At 39.1% G+C, this 14,196-nt stretch overlaps 2 protein-coding genes and 2 non-coding genes across 7 annotated transcripts in view; 1 reads left to right on the top strand and 3 right to left on the bottom strand.

Annotated features, from left to right (window-relative positions):
* Nucleotides 1–1,933: 1,933 nt before the first annotated feature.
* On the bottom strand, nucleotides 1,934–4,975 carry EEF1B2 (eukaryotic translation elongation factor 1 beta 2). 2 transcript variants are annotated; one of them, XM_064586975.1, is made up of 7 exons: nucleotides 4,845–4,975; nucleotides 4,467–4,616; nucleotides 3,917–4,039; nucleotides 3,130–3,268; nucleotides 2,790–2,856; nucleotides 2,245–2,370; nucleotides 1,934–2,134 (listed from the first exon to the last, which is right to left on the bottom strand). In XM_064586975.1, the coding sequence occupies exons 2-7, from the start codon at nucleotides 4,544–4,546 to the stop codon at nucleotides 1,980–1,982; spliced, it is 690 nt and encodes a 229-aa protein (XP_064443045.1). In that variant the 5' UTR covers nucleotides 4,547–4,616; nucleotides 4,845–4,975; the 3' UTR covers nucleotides 1,934–1,979. The 2 variants fall into 2 exon arrangements, with proteins under 2 accessions (XP_064443045.1, XP_045724101.1); XM_045868145.2 differs by having other exon boundaries at nucleotides 3,130–3,256; nucleotides 4,845–4,972.
* Nucleotides 2,505–2,640, bottom strand: LOC123840092 (small nucleolar RNA SNORA41). Its single transcript, XR_006789904.1, has one exon. It is a non-coding gene; the product is annotated as a small nucleolar RNA SNORA41 (small nucleolar RNA).
* LOC123840087 (small nucleolar RNA SNORD51) lies at nucleotides 2,936–3,014 on the bottom strand. Its single transcript, XR_006789899.1, has one exon. It is a non-coding gene; the product is annotated as a small nucleolar RNA SNORD51 (small nucleolar RNA).
* A 92-nt stretch (nucleotides 4,976–5,067) lies between the features above and the next one.
* Nucleotides 5,068–14,196, top strand: part of NDUFS1 (NADH:ubiquinone oxidoreductase core subunit S1) — a 28,242-nt gene continuing 19,113 nt past the window's right edge. Inside the window, exons 1-8 of one of the 3 annotated variants that reach the window (XM_045868146.3) lie at nucleotides 5,068–5,225; nucleotides 8,436–8,500; nucleotides 9,223–9,314; nucleotides 11,371–11,478; nucleotides 12,169–12,245; nucleotides 12,882–12,963; nucleotides 13,054–13,184; nucleotides 13,640–13,825. In XM_045868146.3, the coding sequence (XP_045724102.1) occupies nucleotides 8,440–8,500; nucleotides 9,223–9,314; nucleotides 11,371–11,478; nucleotides 12,169–12,245; nucleotides 12,882–12,963; nucleotides 13,054–13,184; nucleotides 13,640–13,825 (737 nt within the window). In that variant the 5' untranslated portion in view covers nucleotides 5,068–5,225; nucleotides 8,436–8,439. Of the gene's footprint in view, nucleotides 5,226–5,286; nucleotides 5,310–8,435; nucleotides 8,501–9,222; nucleotides 9,315–11,370; nucleotides 11,479–12,168; nucleotides 12,246–12,881; nucleotides 12,964–13,053; nucleotides 13,185–13,639; nucleotides 13,826–14,196 lie in introns of those variants that run through there. The other 2 variants (XM_045868147.3, XM_064586972.1) reach the window with 2 other exon arrangements.

Genomic DNA, 14,196 nt, shown 5'->3' with positions numbered 1-14,196 from the left:
TCAATCCCTTTAACATGTTAATGATTGTGAGTGATCTGGGGCTACTATTTACTAGTTGCTACATCTCGATCTTTCCATGGCAACATTTCCAGAATCCCCAGGCTCTGGTTCTACAGAAAATGAAGTGCTGCCCTCTGCTGGCTCTCAGGACACTGACAACCAGAAAATTTCTCATGACGTTGGAAGTACTTAGTGAAGATGATCATAGTCATTGGTACATACTTGTACCAGTTAAATAAATTACCTCTCAAATTTAATAAACAATCTCCCACATTTAAGGTAGTCTCCCATATAAATAAAATCAGATTGAGAGGAAAAGAATAGAACTGTCTGGTTTGGCTAGGAAAATTCTGACCTCAAACAAATCATTTAATCTTTTTGGTCTACAGATTAGAGACCACAAAGACTTTTAGAAGTCAGTAATTCCTGGGGTGCCTGACTGGCTCAGTCAGTTAAGCATCCAACTCTTGGTTTTAGCTCAGGTCTTGATCTCAAGGTCATGAGTTCAAGACCTTTAAGAACCAAAAGCTGCCTTCACCTACTTAGCTGCAGCACTACCTCATTTTTTAAAGATTTTTAAAACTTTGAGAAGCAAGAGCAAGCATAAGCAGTGGGGAGGGGCAGAGGGAGCAGCAGACTCCCCACCCAGCAGGGAGCCCAATGTGGGGCTCAATCCTGGGACTCCAAGGCCATGACCGGAGCCAAAGGCAGACGCTCTACCAATTGAGCCACCCAGGTGCCCTGCACTACCTCATTATTGAAGTCCCTTCACCACAACAGGTTGCTATCCAAATCCAAAAAAATGTCCCACTCAGTCTCCACCTCCACACCAAAGCCAGGTTTATGAACCACAGCCTGGGCATCAATTACCTGTATAACCTCCTTCCCATGACATAGTGCAAAACCATTCTCCAAAGCACAAATCAAGCTCTCCATTAGGGTGCCTGAGCCGGTTAAGCATCTGCCTTCTGTTCAGGTCATCTCAGTGTCCTGGGATTGAACCCCTCGTGGGTCAGCAGGGAGTCTGCTTCTCCCTCTACCCCTCCCCGCTGCTTGTGCTCTGGCTCTCAAATAAAAAATCTTAAAATTAATTAAGTTCTCCCTTAACAGTAAATGAGGCATGATCTTCAACTTGCAGTATTTGCCTTGACAGATTAATTTGTAACAAATTTTGGGAATCCTTCCTTGGACCTAACTTCCATCCTCTGGGTTAGGTGTCCTTTAGTGAAGTTGCACACCCATCCTATATCATATTGCTTTCAAGTGGGATTTTTAATTGTGTGATTTTTCAATCTGGAGTAACCCCCAACTTGAAGATCCTATGTGACAACAAATTACTTCATCAGTCATTTAAGTCATTGAGCCATCTCAACATTTAACTTTTTCCAAATATTTCATTAACTATTCCAGCAAACAAAGAACATTCACTGTGCCCAGTTACCATCTTAAGCACTTTATATGTATTGATCCACTTCTCATCATTAAGGTACTTCCAACATTTCCATTGCAGAAAACCAGCCCGGGTATTACATTGAAACTCCTTGCAAAAAAGCCCAAGGTGTGAACCATTATAATCTACAGGGCTAAAAAATCTAGTTGAAATTCTTAATCCAAAATTTCCCCAAGTGAAGCTTACCTGATTTCTTTTTAAAACAAAGCAAATATGAAACTTACAACACTGTGGTATTAAAACCGGCATCCTTGTGCATTGGGTACAGAAACTATGCTAAGACTGAGTACATTTCTATTAATTTGTTTGTAAAATCTATTCAACACCTACCTCTATTTATAGTATTCACAATAGATATTTTCCTCGTTTTTAGGCTAAATATCTAACAATGCTGACCCAAATTTATTTTTATGAATTATATAACCATTGAATTTCTTCCCTCAAAATGGAAACTACCCTACATAAGAGTCAAGAGCCAGCAGCTGTCTTTTAAGCTTTTATTTAAGGGCAATGATCTATGATGTAGATATTAGATCTTATTAAAAGCAGCCACGTCCATGGACTGCACATAGTCCTCAAAAGCAGTGATCCGCTCCTCCAGCATATCTGTTCCAACTTTATCATCTTCCACTACACACTGTATTTGAAGTTTTTTAATTCCATATCCCACTGGAACTAGTTTAGCTGAAAAGAACATTAAGAAAAATCTTAGTTAGCAAAGTCCTGTTGATTGACAAACATTTTAACTATGCAACTTCCAGATGCCACTTCCAAAAAGCAAAGATTGAACTCACAAGAGCCCCAGACCAAGCCGTCTGCCTGAATGCTTCGGACACACTCCTCTAGTTTTGCCATATCTGTCTCATCGTCCCAAGGTTTCACATCTAGTAATATGGAAGACTTGGCAACAAGTGCAGGTTCTAAAAAAAAAGGTACAATCAGCATTATTCAGACACTCAGTTATGTTTTTCATTTTAGTTGGTGACACCTTTATAATCTTAATCTGTTTCCTAATGGATCATCTCCTCAGCCAAACAAAACTACAGAACACATCTTATGTTTGTTATGCACATGCCCACTTTCTGTTGTGCTAAGAAAGAGGTATTTAATTGTGTAGTAACAGTTTCTTTCCCACAGAGGAATGCCACAACTGCTACCATAAGAACAGCTGCAGACCAGTAGCTGTGGAAGTTTTATGAAGAACCACCTATATAGGTTTTTAAATACCGACCTAGTTAACAAATGCAGAGGCAATTACTTTGGAAATCAAGCTTCAGAAAAGATTACTCACATTACTATGAAATGAAGTTAAAGCAGCACAAATTATAAAATGACCTACTTTTGGCTTTCTTTGACTCATACTGTGCAAGGCGTTCCTCTCTTAGCCTCTTCGCTTCTTCACTTTCCTATAAAGAAAAATTAAGTGTGTTTCACAAAGCTGGTTGTTCCTCAGCTTAATGCTAGTGGAACCATCACAGCAAAGACCAGTTTTTTCAGAAAAAAGCAAATCCATCACAAGCTCAGCCGAAAGATGGTGATTGGATTTTATTCATCATGTAACCAGTGAGAATTTTTAAAAGTCAGGTAATAAAGTGGTGAAACTAGAATTCAAATCCAGGCAATTTCACCACAGAGCCTATGATTAAGCTCACTGATATACATATTACTTTATGCCATACCTCCTCATCATCAGATCCAAAGAGATCAATGTCATCATCATCTTTACTATCTGTAGCTCCACTTCCTGTGGTGTCTTCCACATTAGCAGGGCCATACTTGCCCAAAGCTTTCTTCACTCCTGGAAGGCTTGAAAAAAAACTTAAGTTCAACCACCACTAGGTCAGTATGTTCTTTTTCAGACAGCACATGAGAACTTGTTTCCATCACTATTTACCAATAGATCCCTTCTGTACTAAGAATTTACCCTTAAACAGTAAATACTTTTGTATTTATATACCCTTAAAAGTAAATACTTTTGAATGTTTAACTCCTCACCCAACAAACATTAGTAGCATGTGAGACATTATATTCAATACTCACTATGATTTACTCTTTCAGTATGAATATTTCTGTTTGAGATTTCATTAAGTATGCTCAGTTCCATTCTTAGTGAACTGGAGTCCACTTCCCCAAACTTCCACCCTTGTTGGCAGTTTCAGAAGAATGGCCAAGGACTGAATGAATGAGCCACCCTCTCACCCCAGAGGTGGGCCCCCCAGGTCAGGGTGGAGGCACATTGTCAGGGCATTGTGGGGAAAAGTTGAACTGCTGTTGTCCATGTTCTACCTGTTCTGTGAAAAAATGGAGGACTTCAGTCTCTTGGCCTTCTCAAGTCACAAAGATAATTTAGCTTACAATACCCCAAACAAAACTGAAGTAGCCTGGGTCCAATTTTGTCATGTGAAAATCCTGAGTTTAAGCTCAGAAAGCGTTCTGTTCTTCAGATAAATACAAAGGTAATTTTACCTGGCCTTCTCCTTTTCATAAGACTTGATGTGATTATACCAACGGAGGGCATGATACAAGTCGGCAGGTGGGGGGCCGGAGACTGCCTCAAATACTGCCACGTCTGCTTGTGACGGCACATACCTGCCAAGGATACAAAAATTACACACACCTTTAGGAGAAAATCTACAAACATCAGCAAATAAATGACAAACGGCACATCCGTCAAACTAATTACTGTGAACTGGCCCATTTGCTACTGGGCAACCTAAGCCGCTGTATTTATTTTGTAAAATAAACTCAAGATCGGGGTCCATGTGTTTGGTTTTCCGCCCTACCCTGAGAATCCCTGCCACCTCGTGGACCTCGAAGTTTGTAATCCCTAACGGGAGACCTACAAGCTTACTTCCACAAACTGAGTGAACAAGGGGAAAACCATGGCTGAATCAAGTCAGTGGAAAGAAAGCGTATGTTTAACCCTTCGCCCCTCGCAGCCCCGCTACCTTTCCCCCAGCGGCGGCGGCAGAGGCCGCGCCACGTGGCCCGGCCCCAAGCCCGGGCCCGTCCTCACCCCTCGATGTAGCTCCTGTCCGCTAGGTAGTCGTTGAGCACCTGGAGACCGGCGGGGCTTTTCAGGTCTCCAAAACCCATGCCGTCGGCTGATCCCAGGAACCGGGGGGCAGCGAAGGAAAAGACGAGCGGAGGTAGTCGGCGCCTAGCGCTAAGAAGAAAAAAAAAAGGGCCGCAAAAGGCCGGAAAATGCCTTATATAGAGACGGAGGCGTTTCCCTCTGCCGCACAGGGTCGAAGGTTAAAGGTCAAAGTACGTTAATATCCTCCTTACTCCACGAAAAACTCGAGGGCTCTGAATTGAACGCCCCACAAATTATCTGCGGGCCTCTATGTGTTTAGGAATAAATTAATAAAAGGGGTATTTCTTAAATTAGTACCTCCACGGCTCTGGAACACTACAAGAACCGCCCCTCGAAGCGCCGGAGATGACCGAAGACGCTCAGCTTCAGGCGCCTGACCACTTCCGGCGGAACTGCGGTTCCAAACGGTCTCCCCGCCCCCGCCCCCGCCCCCGCCCCCGCCCCCTCCAGGCTGCCCGCCCTCCGCCCCGCCCCCTGTCAGGGGACGGAAATTGCCGAACTCAAACTGAGCGGAAATTGTCGAATCTGGAGTTTCTAGTCCCTCCTGGCTTCCCGTTCTCCAGGCCCTGCGGGCGAGGTTAGCCGAGGCCGCCATATTGAATAAGCAACCCGGCCTCTGAGGGGGTTGGTGCGGTACAGACAGTTCTGCAGAGCAGCTTCGGCGTTTCCAGGGAGAAGGTGAGGCCGTGATAGCGTGAGAAGGCTGAGGTTCCCCTTGCCATAGCAGTTGATTTCTTGACGACACTGTTTCTTTTGGCCCAGGTGACTCATTCTACTCTTGTCCTTGACTGGGCGCCACGTCCCACCCCCCCTTCCCCCGGAAGCCCCTAGAGCCGGCAGGTGAGGGCTGTTGGCGTGGTCTCCGGTCTCTTGGAGCGCAAAGCAGGTGGAGAACCTGGAGGCCCTGGGAGCGCTGGCCCGGAGGCAGGCTTGTGGGTGACCTTCATTCTGCAAGGGAAATGCAGGACATTTCCCTTTGTGGAGAGGAGGCCGTTTTGTTCCCTGGGAGAGGACGTATGTCAAGTGACTTAGGCCTAAAGACTGAGCGTTTAACACACCCCCAAATTAACCTATACTTGGTATAGTACACAGTTTGGCCGCTGTTGCCTTAGCAACCATCCACACCTCTGGGGTTTTGTTGTTGTTGTTGTTTTGTTTTGTTTTTGTACGTTGAGTGCATTGGGCAATATTTTTTATTCCTTTCCCGGGTGGGGAAACTGAAGAAAATGATACTTAAAAAGTTTGCCCAAGGTCGCACTGCGAATGACATGGCTACGTTTAGCTGTGTAGGGATCTAATGCATGTACCGTTTAAGACCGTGGATCAGACCCAACTCTGCTCCAGAACGATTTGAGGGCATTGAAAATGTATCGTGAACTGTTTCTGATGAATGAACATCCAGGTTGTTTCCATAGGGAATTTTTTTTTTTACACCGAATTGCATATGCATCGTTGAGCGGGGTGTTACAAAGCTGTCAGAGCACCTGCACTTTTTAATTCCAGGGAAGTGGAAGTTTTGGCCAGAAATTTGAGATAGAATTCATTTCGCAAATAGTGTTGAATGTCTGTTATAAACTAGAAATCAGTCCATGAGGAAGAATAAAATGGGTGATTTGACTGGGGAGTAGTTAGGGAATTTAAGATAGGCTGATCAAGGAAAGCCTCCGTGAGGAATGTCTGTTAAGCCCAAATCTGAAGGACAAGAAGCCAGAAAGATCTGAAGAAAGAGCATTTCAGTTTGAGGCCACAGCCTGTGGGGAGAGGGGAGAGGCTGTAGGGACAGTGTGGAAGCTAGGAGACCTGCTGGGGGGCTATTGTAATAGTCCAGACAAGACGATGGTGGCATACAGTAGAGCGGTACCTTGGAAGGAGAGAAGTGCATGGATGCAGGATATACGGTGGGGAATGTGGAATAGTACTGTTCTTATACTAAAAAGTGTCCACTCCAGTTTTAGAAATGATTGGTCATTAACATTTTCCCATTTAGAAATGACTATTTCCATTCCTACGTGGGAGATAAATATGTGTAAAGTACATTTCAAAGTTTTGTAAAACTGTCTTCTGTTGGGGCTACGCACTCTTCCATTCGATGCTGGATTTTCAAGAGACATCCTAGTTCTCGTTGATTTCCTAGCTAAAGTGGACAATACTTTTAGATTGTATTGGAGACAAAATAATAGTAAGAAAGTGTTTACATTGTTGTATGAAATATTGATTGTTGATTTTCAATCTGTCATTACTCTAATTCAGCAAATTCAGATTTACCTTTATATCATCAGAAGAATTTAGTAAGACAGATGCTACTCACTTTGGAACTTGGTGGTAAGGTTATGTGGTGGTTATTTTTTCAAGGGCTAAGTCTTCAGAAAAGGGAAATGACCAAATTGCACCATTTCTCTTCAAGGAACTTACACTTTAGTAGGTACTAAAATTGATTACTAACCTATAATTTAGTAGGTGGAATAATAAAGCTATATACACAGTGTGTGCTGATGGTACAGAGGGAGTACCAAGGAAGAGGACTTTGAAACTGATCTTCAGTGGCTAGTACTGTCTGAACTGAATTTAGATTTAATTGACATTTATTGAACTCTTACCAATAACGCATAGCCTAGGAAGTATTGTTTTCTTCCTTACCAATAGATAAAGAAGCAGAAACTCGATTTACCAAAAATCACTCACTTGTAGGTGATAGACTTCATGTCTGCAAATTTAATATCAAAAGTTCTGAATTAATGAATGTTATGAATTAACTAAAGTCTGAATTAATGAAATTTTCTGTTATACCTCTTCTGTAGTAGGTATGTGAAACTTCATGCTTAAAAAGTGTAAGACTGTCTTCCACTCTCTAACTTTGAAAGTCATTATGTTGATACATTCTGATCACATAATTTCCATTTTTAGAAGTTCTAAGTGAAAAATGACAATTCAGATGCTTAGCCCATTTGATCAAGTGAGTGGACAGAAAGTTCAGTGCTTAGCCCTTATGATCAAGTGAATGGATAAAAACTAAAAGTGCAGATAACTTTTCTGTTTGCTTGTGTGTATCTTTAATTAGTATTATTTATATAATTCCCATTTCTTTTAGTAATACAACAAACGTTTATTACGGGAAACTGTCCTTGTGCATTACAGGATGTTTAACAGCACCCTGGCCTCTACCCACTAAATGCCAGTAGCTTTCCCCCAGTTGTGACAACAATGTGTCCAAATATTGATAAATGGGAAGCAACCAGGGAAGCAAAACTGTCCCTGGTTGAGAACCACTATTTTGGAGCTTACTGTGTACCAGCCTTGGAAATAGGCACTGAAGATGGAAAAATTGAAGAAGTTCATAATACAGTGAGGGTAGAACAGACTTATAATTGCAAATCTGTAAGATAAATGTACTAAGCACAGAAGATGGCACCCCAGACACTTAAAAGGCTTGGACTTGTGAGCCAGCTCAGAATCTCAGGAACATTTAGTAGATAACTGCTTAGAACATAGGATGTTAGAATGAGTATTGGTAGGAAATGAAGGCAGAAAGGTAGACGTTATTTTACATAGTATTAATGGTAAGCTCACTGTTGTTCTTCGAGTTTATTTTACTACATAATGTTTTACATTTGATCATTTTTGATAGTTAAAAACAACACAAAACTGCCCTTTATATAGATTTATATACTAGCTGCTGCTCCTTAGCTCCTTGACATTGTACAAGTCAGTTGATCTCCTGAGACTGAGTATTCTCATCTCTAGAATTTGAGGGAAAACATCAGGACTCATGAATGTTCAATGTAATAATGTTTGTGAAGTGTTTAAAACTTATGAACTATTACCAAAAAGTTTGTAATTAGGGTTTTTTCCCCCCTATGATAATATAACTCTTCTTTGTTTTATTCTTAGCAATATGTTAAGGATACCTCTAAAAAGGGCCTTAGTAGGCCTTTCTAAGTCTTCTAAAGGATGTGGTAAGTATTTTATTTTTATTTTGCACTTGTGGATACTAGATTTTCTATCTTTGTAAATTTATTGGTTTATGGAATGTTTCTAAGCTGTAATTTGTTTTAAATAAAATAGAAACAAGTGACCGTAGTCGAATAGAATAATTTTTTAAAAGATTTATTTATATATTTTAGAGAGAAAGAGCACACAGGCAGGGGGAGGGGCAGAGGGAGAGAATCTCAAGCAGACTCCCCACTGAGCTGGAAGCCTGACCCAGGGCTTGATCTCACAACCCGGAGATCATGACCTGAGCCAAAATCAAGAGTAGACCACTTAACTGACTGAGCCACCCAGGCGACCTAGAGTAATTTTTAAAATATAACTAAACAATTTATAGGAGGTGTCATGAAATAGAAAGTAGTAGGAACTGCCTATCATTGCCAGAAAGGAAAAGCAGTCATGCTGCTTTTGAAAAGTGGTATTCCCATGAACATATTTTCAGTGGTATTAAAAGTTTCAGCTTAAGCTACCATTAAGAGTGGATAGCCATATTCTATCTGGTATTCAGGATTGGAAAAGCTTTTATCTAATTCTATATTTTATAGGTTTGCATCTAGAGAAATAGAGGGAAATGGTATAAAATTAGGAAAAATCTTAGGCTTGTAGGTTAGAGTTAATCCACTACCCTCTGCTATAATAAATTTAACTCTTTTAATTTATTTCTCATCTCAATATTTTTGATGGTCAGTTCGAACAACTGCCACAGCAGCAAGCAACTTAATTGAAGTATTTGTTGATGGTCAGTCTGTCATGGTGGAACCAGGAACTACCGTCCTTCAAGTAGGCATATGTTCTAATTCTTTATTTTTGCGTATGTTCTGGTTTTTTAAGGAATATCAATTTATTTCCTTAATACTGTTTATTTACTTCTAAAAATTTTAAGATTCCTTGATAAATGCTCATAAAAGAACTATAGATAGTAAAATTATATGAAAATAAGTTGGATTTAAAATCTTGGCATTTCAAAGTGAGCTATCATTTATCTGTTTATAACTTTCTTAGTGAATTATGGTAGTTATTTTGTTTCACTTCTGCTTTCCAAGTAAATGCCTACTAGAAATTTGAAGTTACCAAAAATAAATTATAAGTTAATATAGGTAAGTTTGGAGAAAAGGCAGTCTTTGTTGTGAACCTGCTTGATGCTTTTCACTTCATATAACTTCTCAATTTTTATAACATTTCTAAGAATGTGTCCTACAAAGCAGGTAAATGGAGGGTAGTCCGTTCTTGAATTCATGCCCTGAATACGTAATTACTCCAGATTCCTTCAGACCTAACAGAGTCGGTCATGGACAAGTGATGCTTCATTCTATCTGCGAGTTATCAAAAGCTAAAATGCTCTTTATTCATGTTCGCAGTCATTTCTAGACTATCTGCCAGGCACAGACAGGTAAATAGTAAGTATATAACAGAGGTATATGTTCAAGGTACAGTAGAGAGTATTTTTGCCAGGTACAGGAGGTGATAGAAAGAGATTTTGGGGTATCTCAAGGGATCCCTGAGGAGATTTTAAAGGATAAATAAGTGTTTGTATTTGGACAAAGAAGCTTCAAATAGCTTGGTATCATTTGGACATAAGGTGTATGTAGAAGATGAGATAGCAGGAAATCAAATTACTCTGATAGGTCCATGATGAAAGAAGATATATGTCATGCTAAAGAGCTTAGAGTTTGACCCATCAATAGTTTTCATGGCAATTAAGCAATATGACAGTGAATATAGAGGATGTTGGTTTGGAGAATAACAAGACTGGTGTGAGAGACAAAGGAGAAGTATCTTGCATTAGTAGAGCAGAAAACGAAAGGCCTAAAACAGATAGTGGCAATGGGAAGGAAAGTAAGAGGACAGATTCAGGGAGAGTGAAATGTAGATAGACAGGCCTTTAGGAACAGTGAAGAGCAGGGGAATTTTTGTGGTTTCTGGCTTTGTTAGTTTATTTGGGGATGTATCATAGGAGACAGAAATAGGTTGAATTTTAACTCTCTATAGAGCATACACATGTGCATGCCTATTTAAGTCTAAAACTTGGTATGGACTGTCAGGGCCACAGATGAGGGTTTAGATATAATCATCATCTGGAATGTGAGCTAGTATGAAGGTTGGGACCAGATCTTGCTTGTTACTTACTATACCTTCTGCATCTAGCACATAGGAAGACTCAGTACATTTTTGCTAAGTAGTTAAAACATTGGAATTTGAGGAAATTGCTTTAGAGTAAGGGCTGAAGATGGAAGAACTAACCCCAGTGGAAATTTGAATAGGTTTGTAGGCCTCGAGAAGGAGGAGTGATAATTAGGAGAGCTGGGCTAATCCCCCTTAGTAGGCAAATGGTAACTGAGGAGAGCTTCAACCACAGTGGGAGTATGAATCCTAGGTAGGGTATATGGAGCCAAATATAGAAGCAGATCATAGCCAACTAGACAGTGTGAGATGGAGTCTAATCCAAAGGAGGAGAGCTAAGCAAAGAGGAAATGCCAGTATGAAACCACTGGGACAGAGTTTGAAGGGGTGTCTTTGTGGACAGTGGTTCAGAGTGGAAATGGGGAGTCAAACCTTCAGCACAATCTGAGAGGTTGGTTAATTCAGTTTCTTCCACATAAGGTGTAGGTATGCTGAGGATTCTTAAAGAGGCAGCTTTGGAGCAAACAGAGGTAGGAATTAAGAGCAAAGAAGGAGGGAAGTCTCTTCAGGAATGAAGTAAGAATGAATGAAGGTATAGATATTTACAGATAGGAGTAATAAAGTAGGTGGGGATGACTTTCCTTCTGTGTTTTAGGCAAGACAAGGATGAGGTTAGGTTATTCTAATGCAAAAAAATGTTTACTTTGTCTTCTAGGCTTGTGAGAAGGTTGGCATGCAGATCCCTCGATTCTGTTATCATGAAAGATTGTCTGTTGCTGGAAACTGCAGGATGTGCCTGGTTGAAATTGAGAAAGCTCCTAAGGTACTTGATACCTAAAATTCCACACCATGCTGTAGAAGGTAGAAAACTTTAAATCTTGCAGCAAACTTTATTTAGAATCATTGTTGTAGTGGAGAAACCTAGCCCTGTTTAATTGTATCTGGAAATTTATTCTTTTGTGTGCAGTTAAATCTGTTCATTTCAAAACTGGAAATGCAGTGATGAAAGTGCTTTATAAATGCAAGCACTATATAACTGTAACAGATTTAGAAAGTAAAATACCTGCCAGTATTTCCACATGGCTATATGACACAGCTAGGATGTGGAATTGCGAAGCAGCACGTTGAAAGCACTTCTGCTGTTCCATTTTCAGTAGAGAAAGGGATTGCAATGAAGAGGTTCACTTTCAGTTTAATTTCATTTTGTCTCATACAGTTTTAATTCAGTAGCACCTGCTAATCAAAACATACATTGATGTTCTGTTTCACAGTCTCTTTATAAAGTAGCTTTAGCTATGAGAATAGAATTTAAAAGCATGATGTCTTATTTTTTTCTAAGAGAAATATAAAGTGTCAGGTTATCATATTGTGAATATGAAAACTGAAAAATTGAGCCTTCAAAAATACTGTTTTGTCTCTTTGTAGATGTATGACTTAATGTTTTTATATGTTGGGTTGCTTATAATTACAAGCAAATACAAGTACTTAAAAGATTTTTCCATTGAAATTTCAGGTTGTAGCTGCTTGTGCCATGCCAGTAATGAAAGGTTGGAATATCCTGACAAACTCAGAGAAATCTAAGAAAGCCAGGTACTTTAATGCTACTTAACATAGTAACTTTTCTTAGAGGAGAAAATTGCTCATTTCAGTATTTAGACCTCTCATAGATGAGAAATTCAATAACAAACTCTGAAAAAGTTGACATGTTCAGCTCATAGGAGCAGTGGAAATAAGTACACATTGAGGAGGTGAAGTCAGGTGTTTATGGTTTTGAGCCTAGAATGGAATTAGCACTAAAAGCTCTTCTTTAACAACTTGTTAAACTTGTGATGAATAGTAAATCTGGGGCTTATTGATCTGAGATTATTTCAGTAACATATTACACTGTTACTTGTTTTTGCTATGCATTTATATGTTTGTTTTTGTTTTGAGTTAATGTGAATGTTTTCTGAAGACCATTTAGCAATTTTCAGTAGTTTTATATTGTTAAAAGTCATAATTTTCTAGGTTCTATACTGATATTTTATTCCTAGATTTATATAAACATTTTTTTAGATAGTATGTCTAATACCAGAATAATGGTTGCATTGGCATTTCTGATAATAAATGTAAAATTAATACTCTAAGAAAGGATACATCTCTGAAGGTTATTTAGATAGCCTATATCCAAACCATTTTGGGTGCCAAAAATTTATATCATTTTATATATTAAAATTTTCCATACAGAGAAGGTGTGATGGAGTTCTTGTTAGCAAATCACCCACTGGACTGTCCTATTTGTGACCAGGGAGGTGAATGTGATCTGCAGGTATGTCATCTAACTTCATAAATCTTTTTTGGTTGTCTTAAGTTTTAATTTCACTAGCATCATTAGATTAACTCTCCTAATCTACTTAAGGACCAGTCCATGATGTTCGGAAGTGATAGGAGCCGATTTTTAGAGGGGAAACGTGCTGTGGAGGACAAGAATATTGGGCCATTGGTAAAGACCATCATGACTAGATGTATACAATGTACTCGCTGCATCAGGTAATGTTTTTTCTTCTGTCTTCTGGAATATCATTCACATACCTAGTTAATACTCACAAATTTGGTGAAATAACAACACTAGAAAAAATGGCAACTTTTTTTTGGTTGTAGAAGAGGGATGTTTTTAATGTTTTCTGCATAAGCCAATGAAATGAATTGTTCACTTTCAGTGAATATCAACTTCTGTTGAATTTACAAATCAAAATCTACAAGCATTAACTCTGTGATAACTTGTTGAGCTATACATGATTTGTGCAATTTTCTATATGTGTGTTATACTGCAATTAACTTATAAGCAAACGTTTATTGAACTCTTTTTTATTCAAGGACTATGCTCACCATTGAAAATATACTCATCTTTTTAGTGTTTTGAAAATCATTATCTCTTTGTGATCATAGAAAAGGAGATAATTTTGCTGGATTTGACCATTTGACAGTACATTTTTATCTTGCAGGTTTGCAAGTGAGATTGCAGGAGTAGATGATTTGGGAACAACAGGCAGAGGAAATGATATGCAAGTTGGCACGTACATTGAAAAGATGTTCATGTCTGAACTGTCTGGAAATGTCATTGATATCTGCCCTGTAGGTGCCCTGACCTCTAAGCCCTATGCTTTTACTGCCCGCCCTTGGGAAACAAGGTATTCATTGTTGTATTTTTTGACAATTTGTTTTTTGTCCTTTAGTTGGCTACTGTTCAAAAAAATTTAAGATTCATGTTCTTCCTGTATTCTAATTGTTTTGGTCTGCTAAGTTTTTATGTATTTGCTTTAAGTAAAACCCTCTTACTGGAAGGTAAGAAGATAGATTAAAGGATAGGATGAACCTGTGGAAATTAAGTACAGTTTTCTTGGAAATTAATTCCAAAGTACTTAACCACATAATTATTTTATTCACTCGTTCTTCCAAAGAGTAAAATTGTCTTGATTTTTTAAGATTTATAGTCTCCTTTCATTGTACATTAAGTTTTCAACCATGTGGCTAGATCGTATTTTATTTAGTCAGTTCCTAT

The sequence above is a fragment of the Mirounga angustirostris genome, unplaced genomic scaffold (assembly GCF_029215605.1).
Source record: "Mirounga angustirostris isolate CCGP_5_RB_7025 unplaced genomic scaffold, mMirAng1.0.hap1 SCAF_3, whole genome shotgun sequence".
NCBI lineage: Eukaryota > Metazoa > Chordata > Mammalia > Carnivora > Phocidae > Mirounga > Mirounga angustirostris.
Note: the sequence above shows the minus strand (reverse complement) of the source record. Positions and strands in the feature narration are given on the sequence as shown.

Bases quoted from the DNA above. Each gene is read 5' to 3' on its own strand.
- EEF1B2 (XM_064586975.1), bottom strand. From the start codon at position 4,546: ATGGGTTTTGGAGACCTGAAAAGCCCCGCCGGTCTCCAGGTGCTCAAC. The intron at 4,040-4,466 runs GTGAGGACGGGC...TATCCTTGGCAG, and splicing joins GACAGGAGCTACATCGAGGG to GTATGTGCCGTCACAAGCAG. The intron at 2,857-3,129 runs GTATGGCATAAA...TTTTCTTTATAG, and splicing joins TTGGATCTGATGATGAGGAG to GAAAGTGAAGAAGCGAAGAG.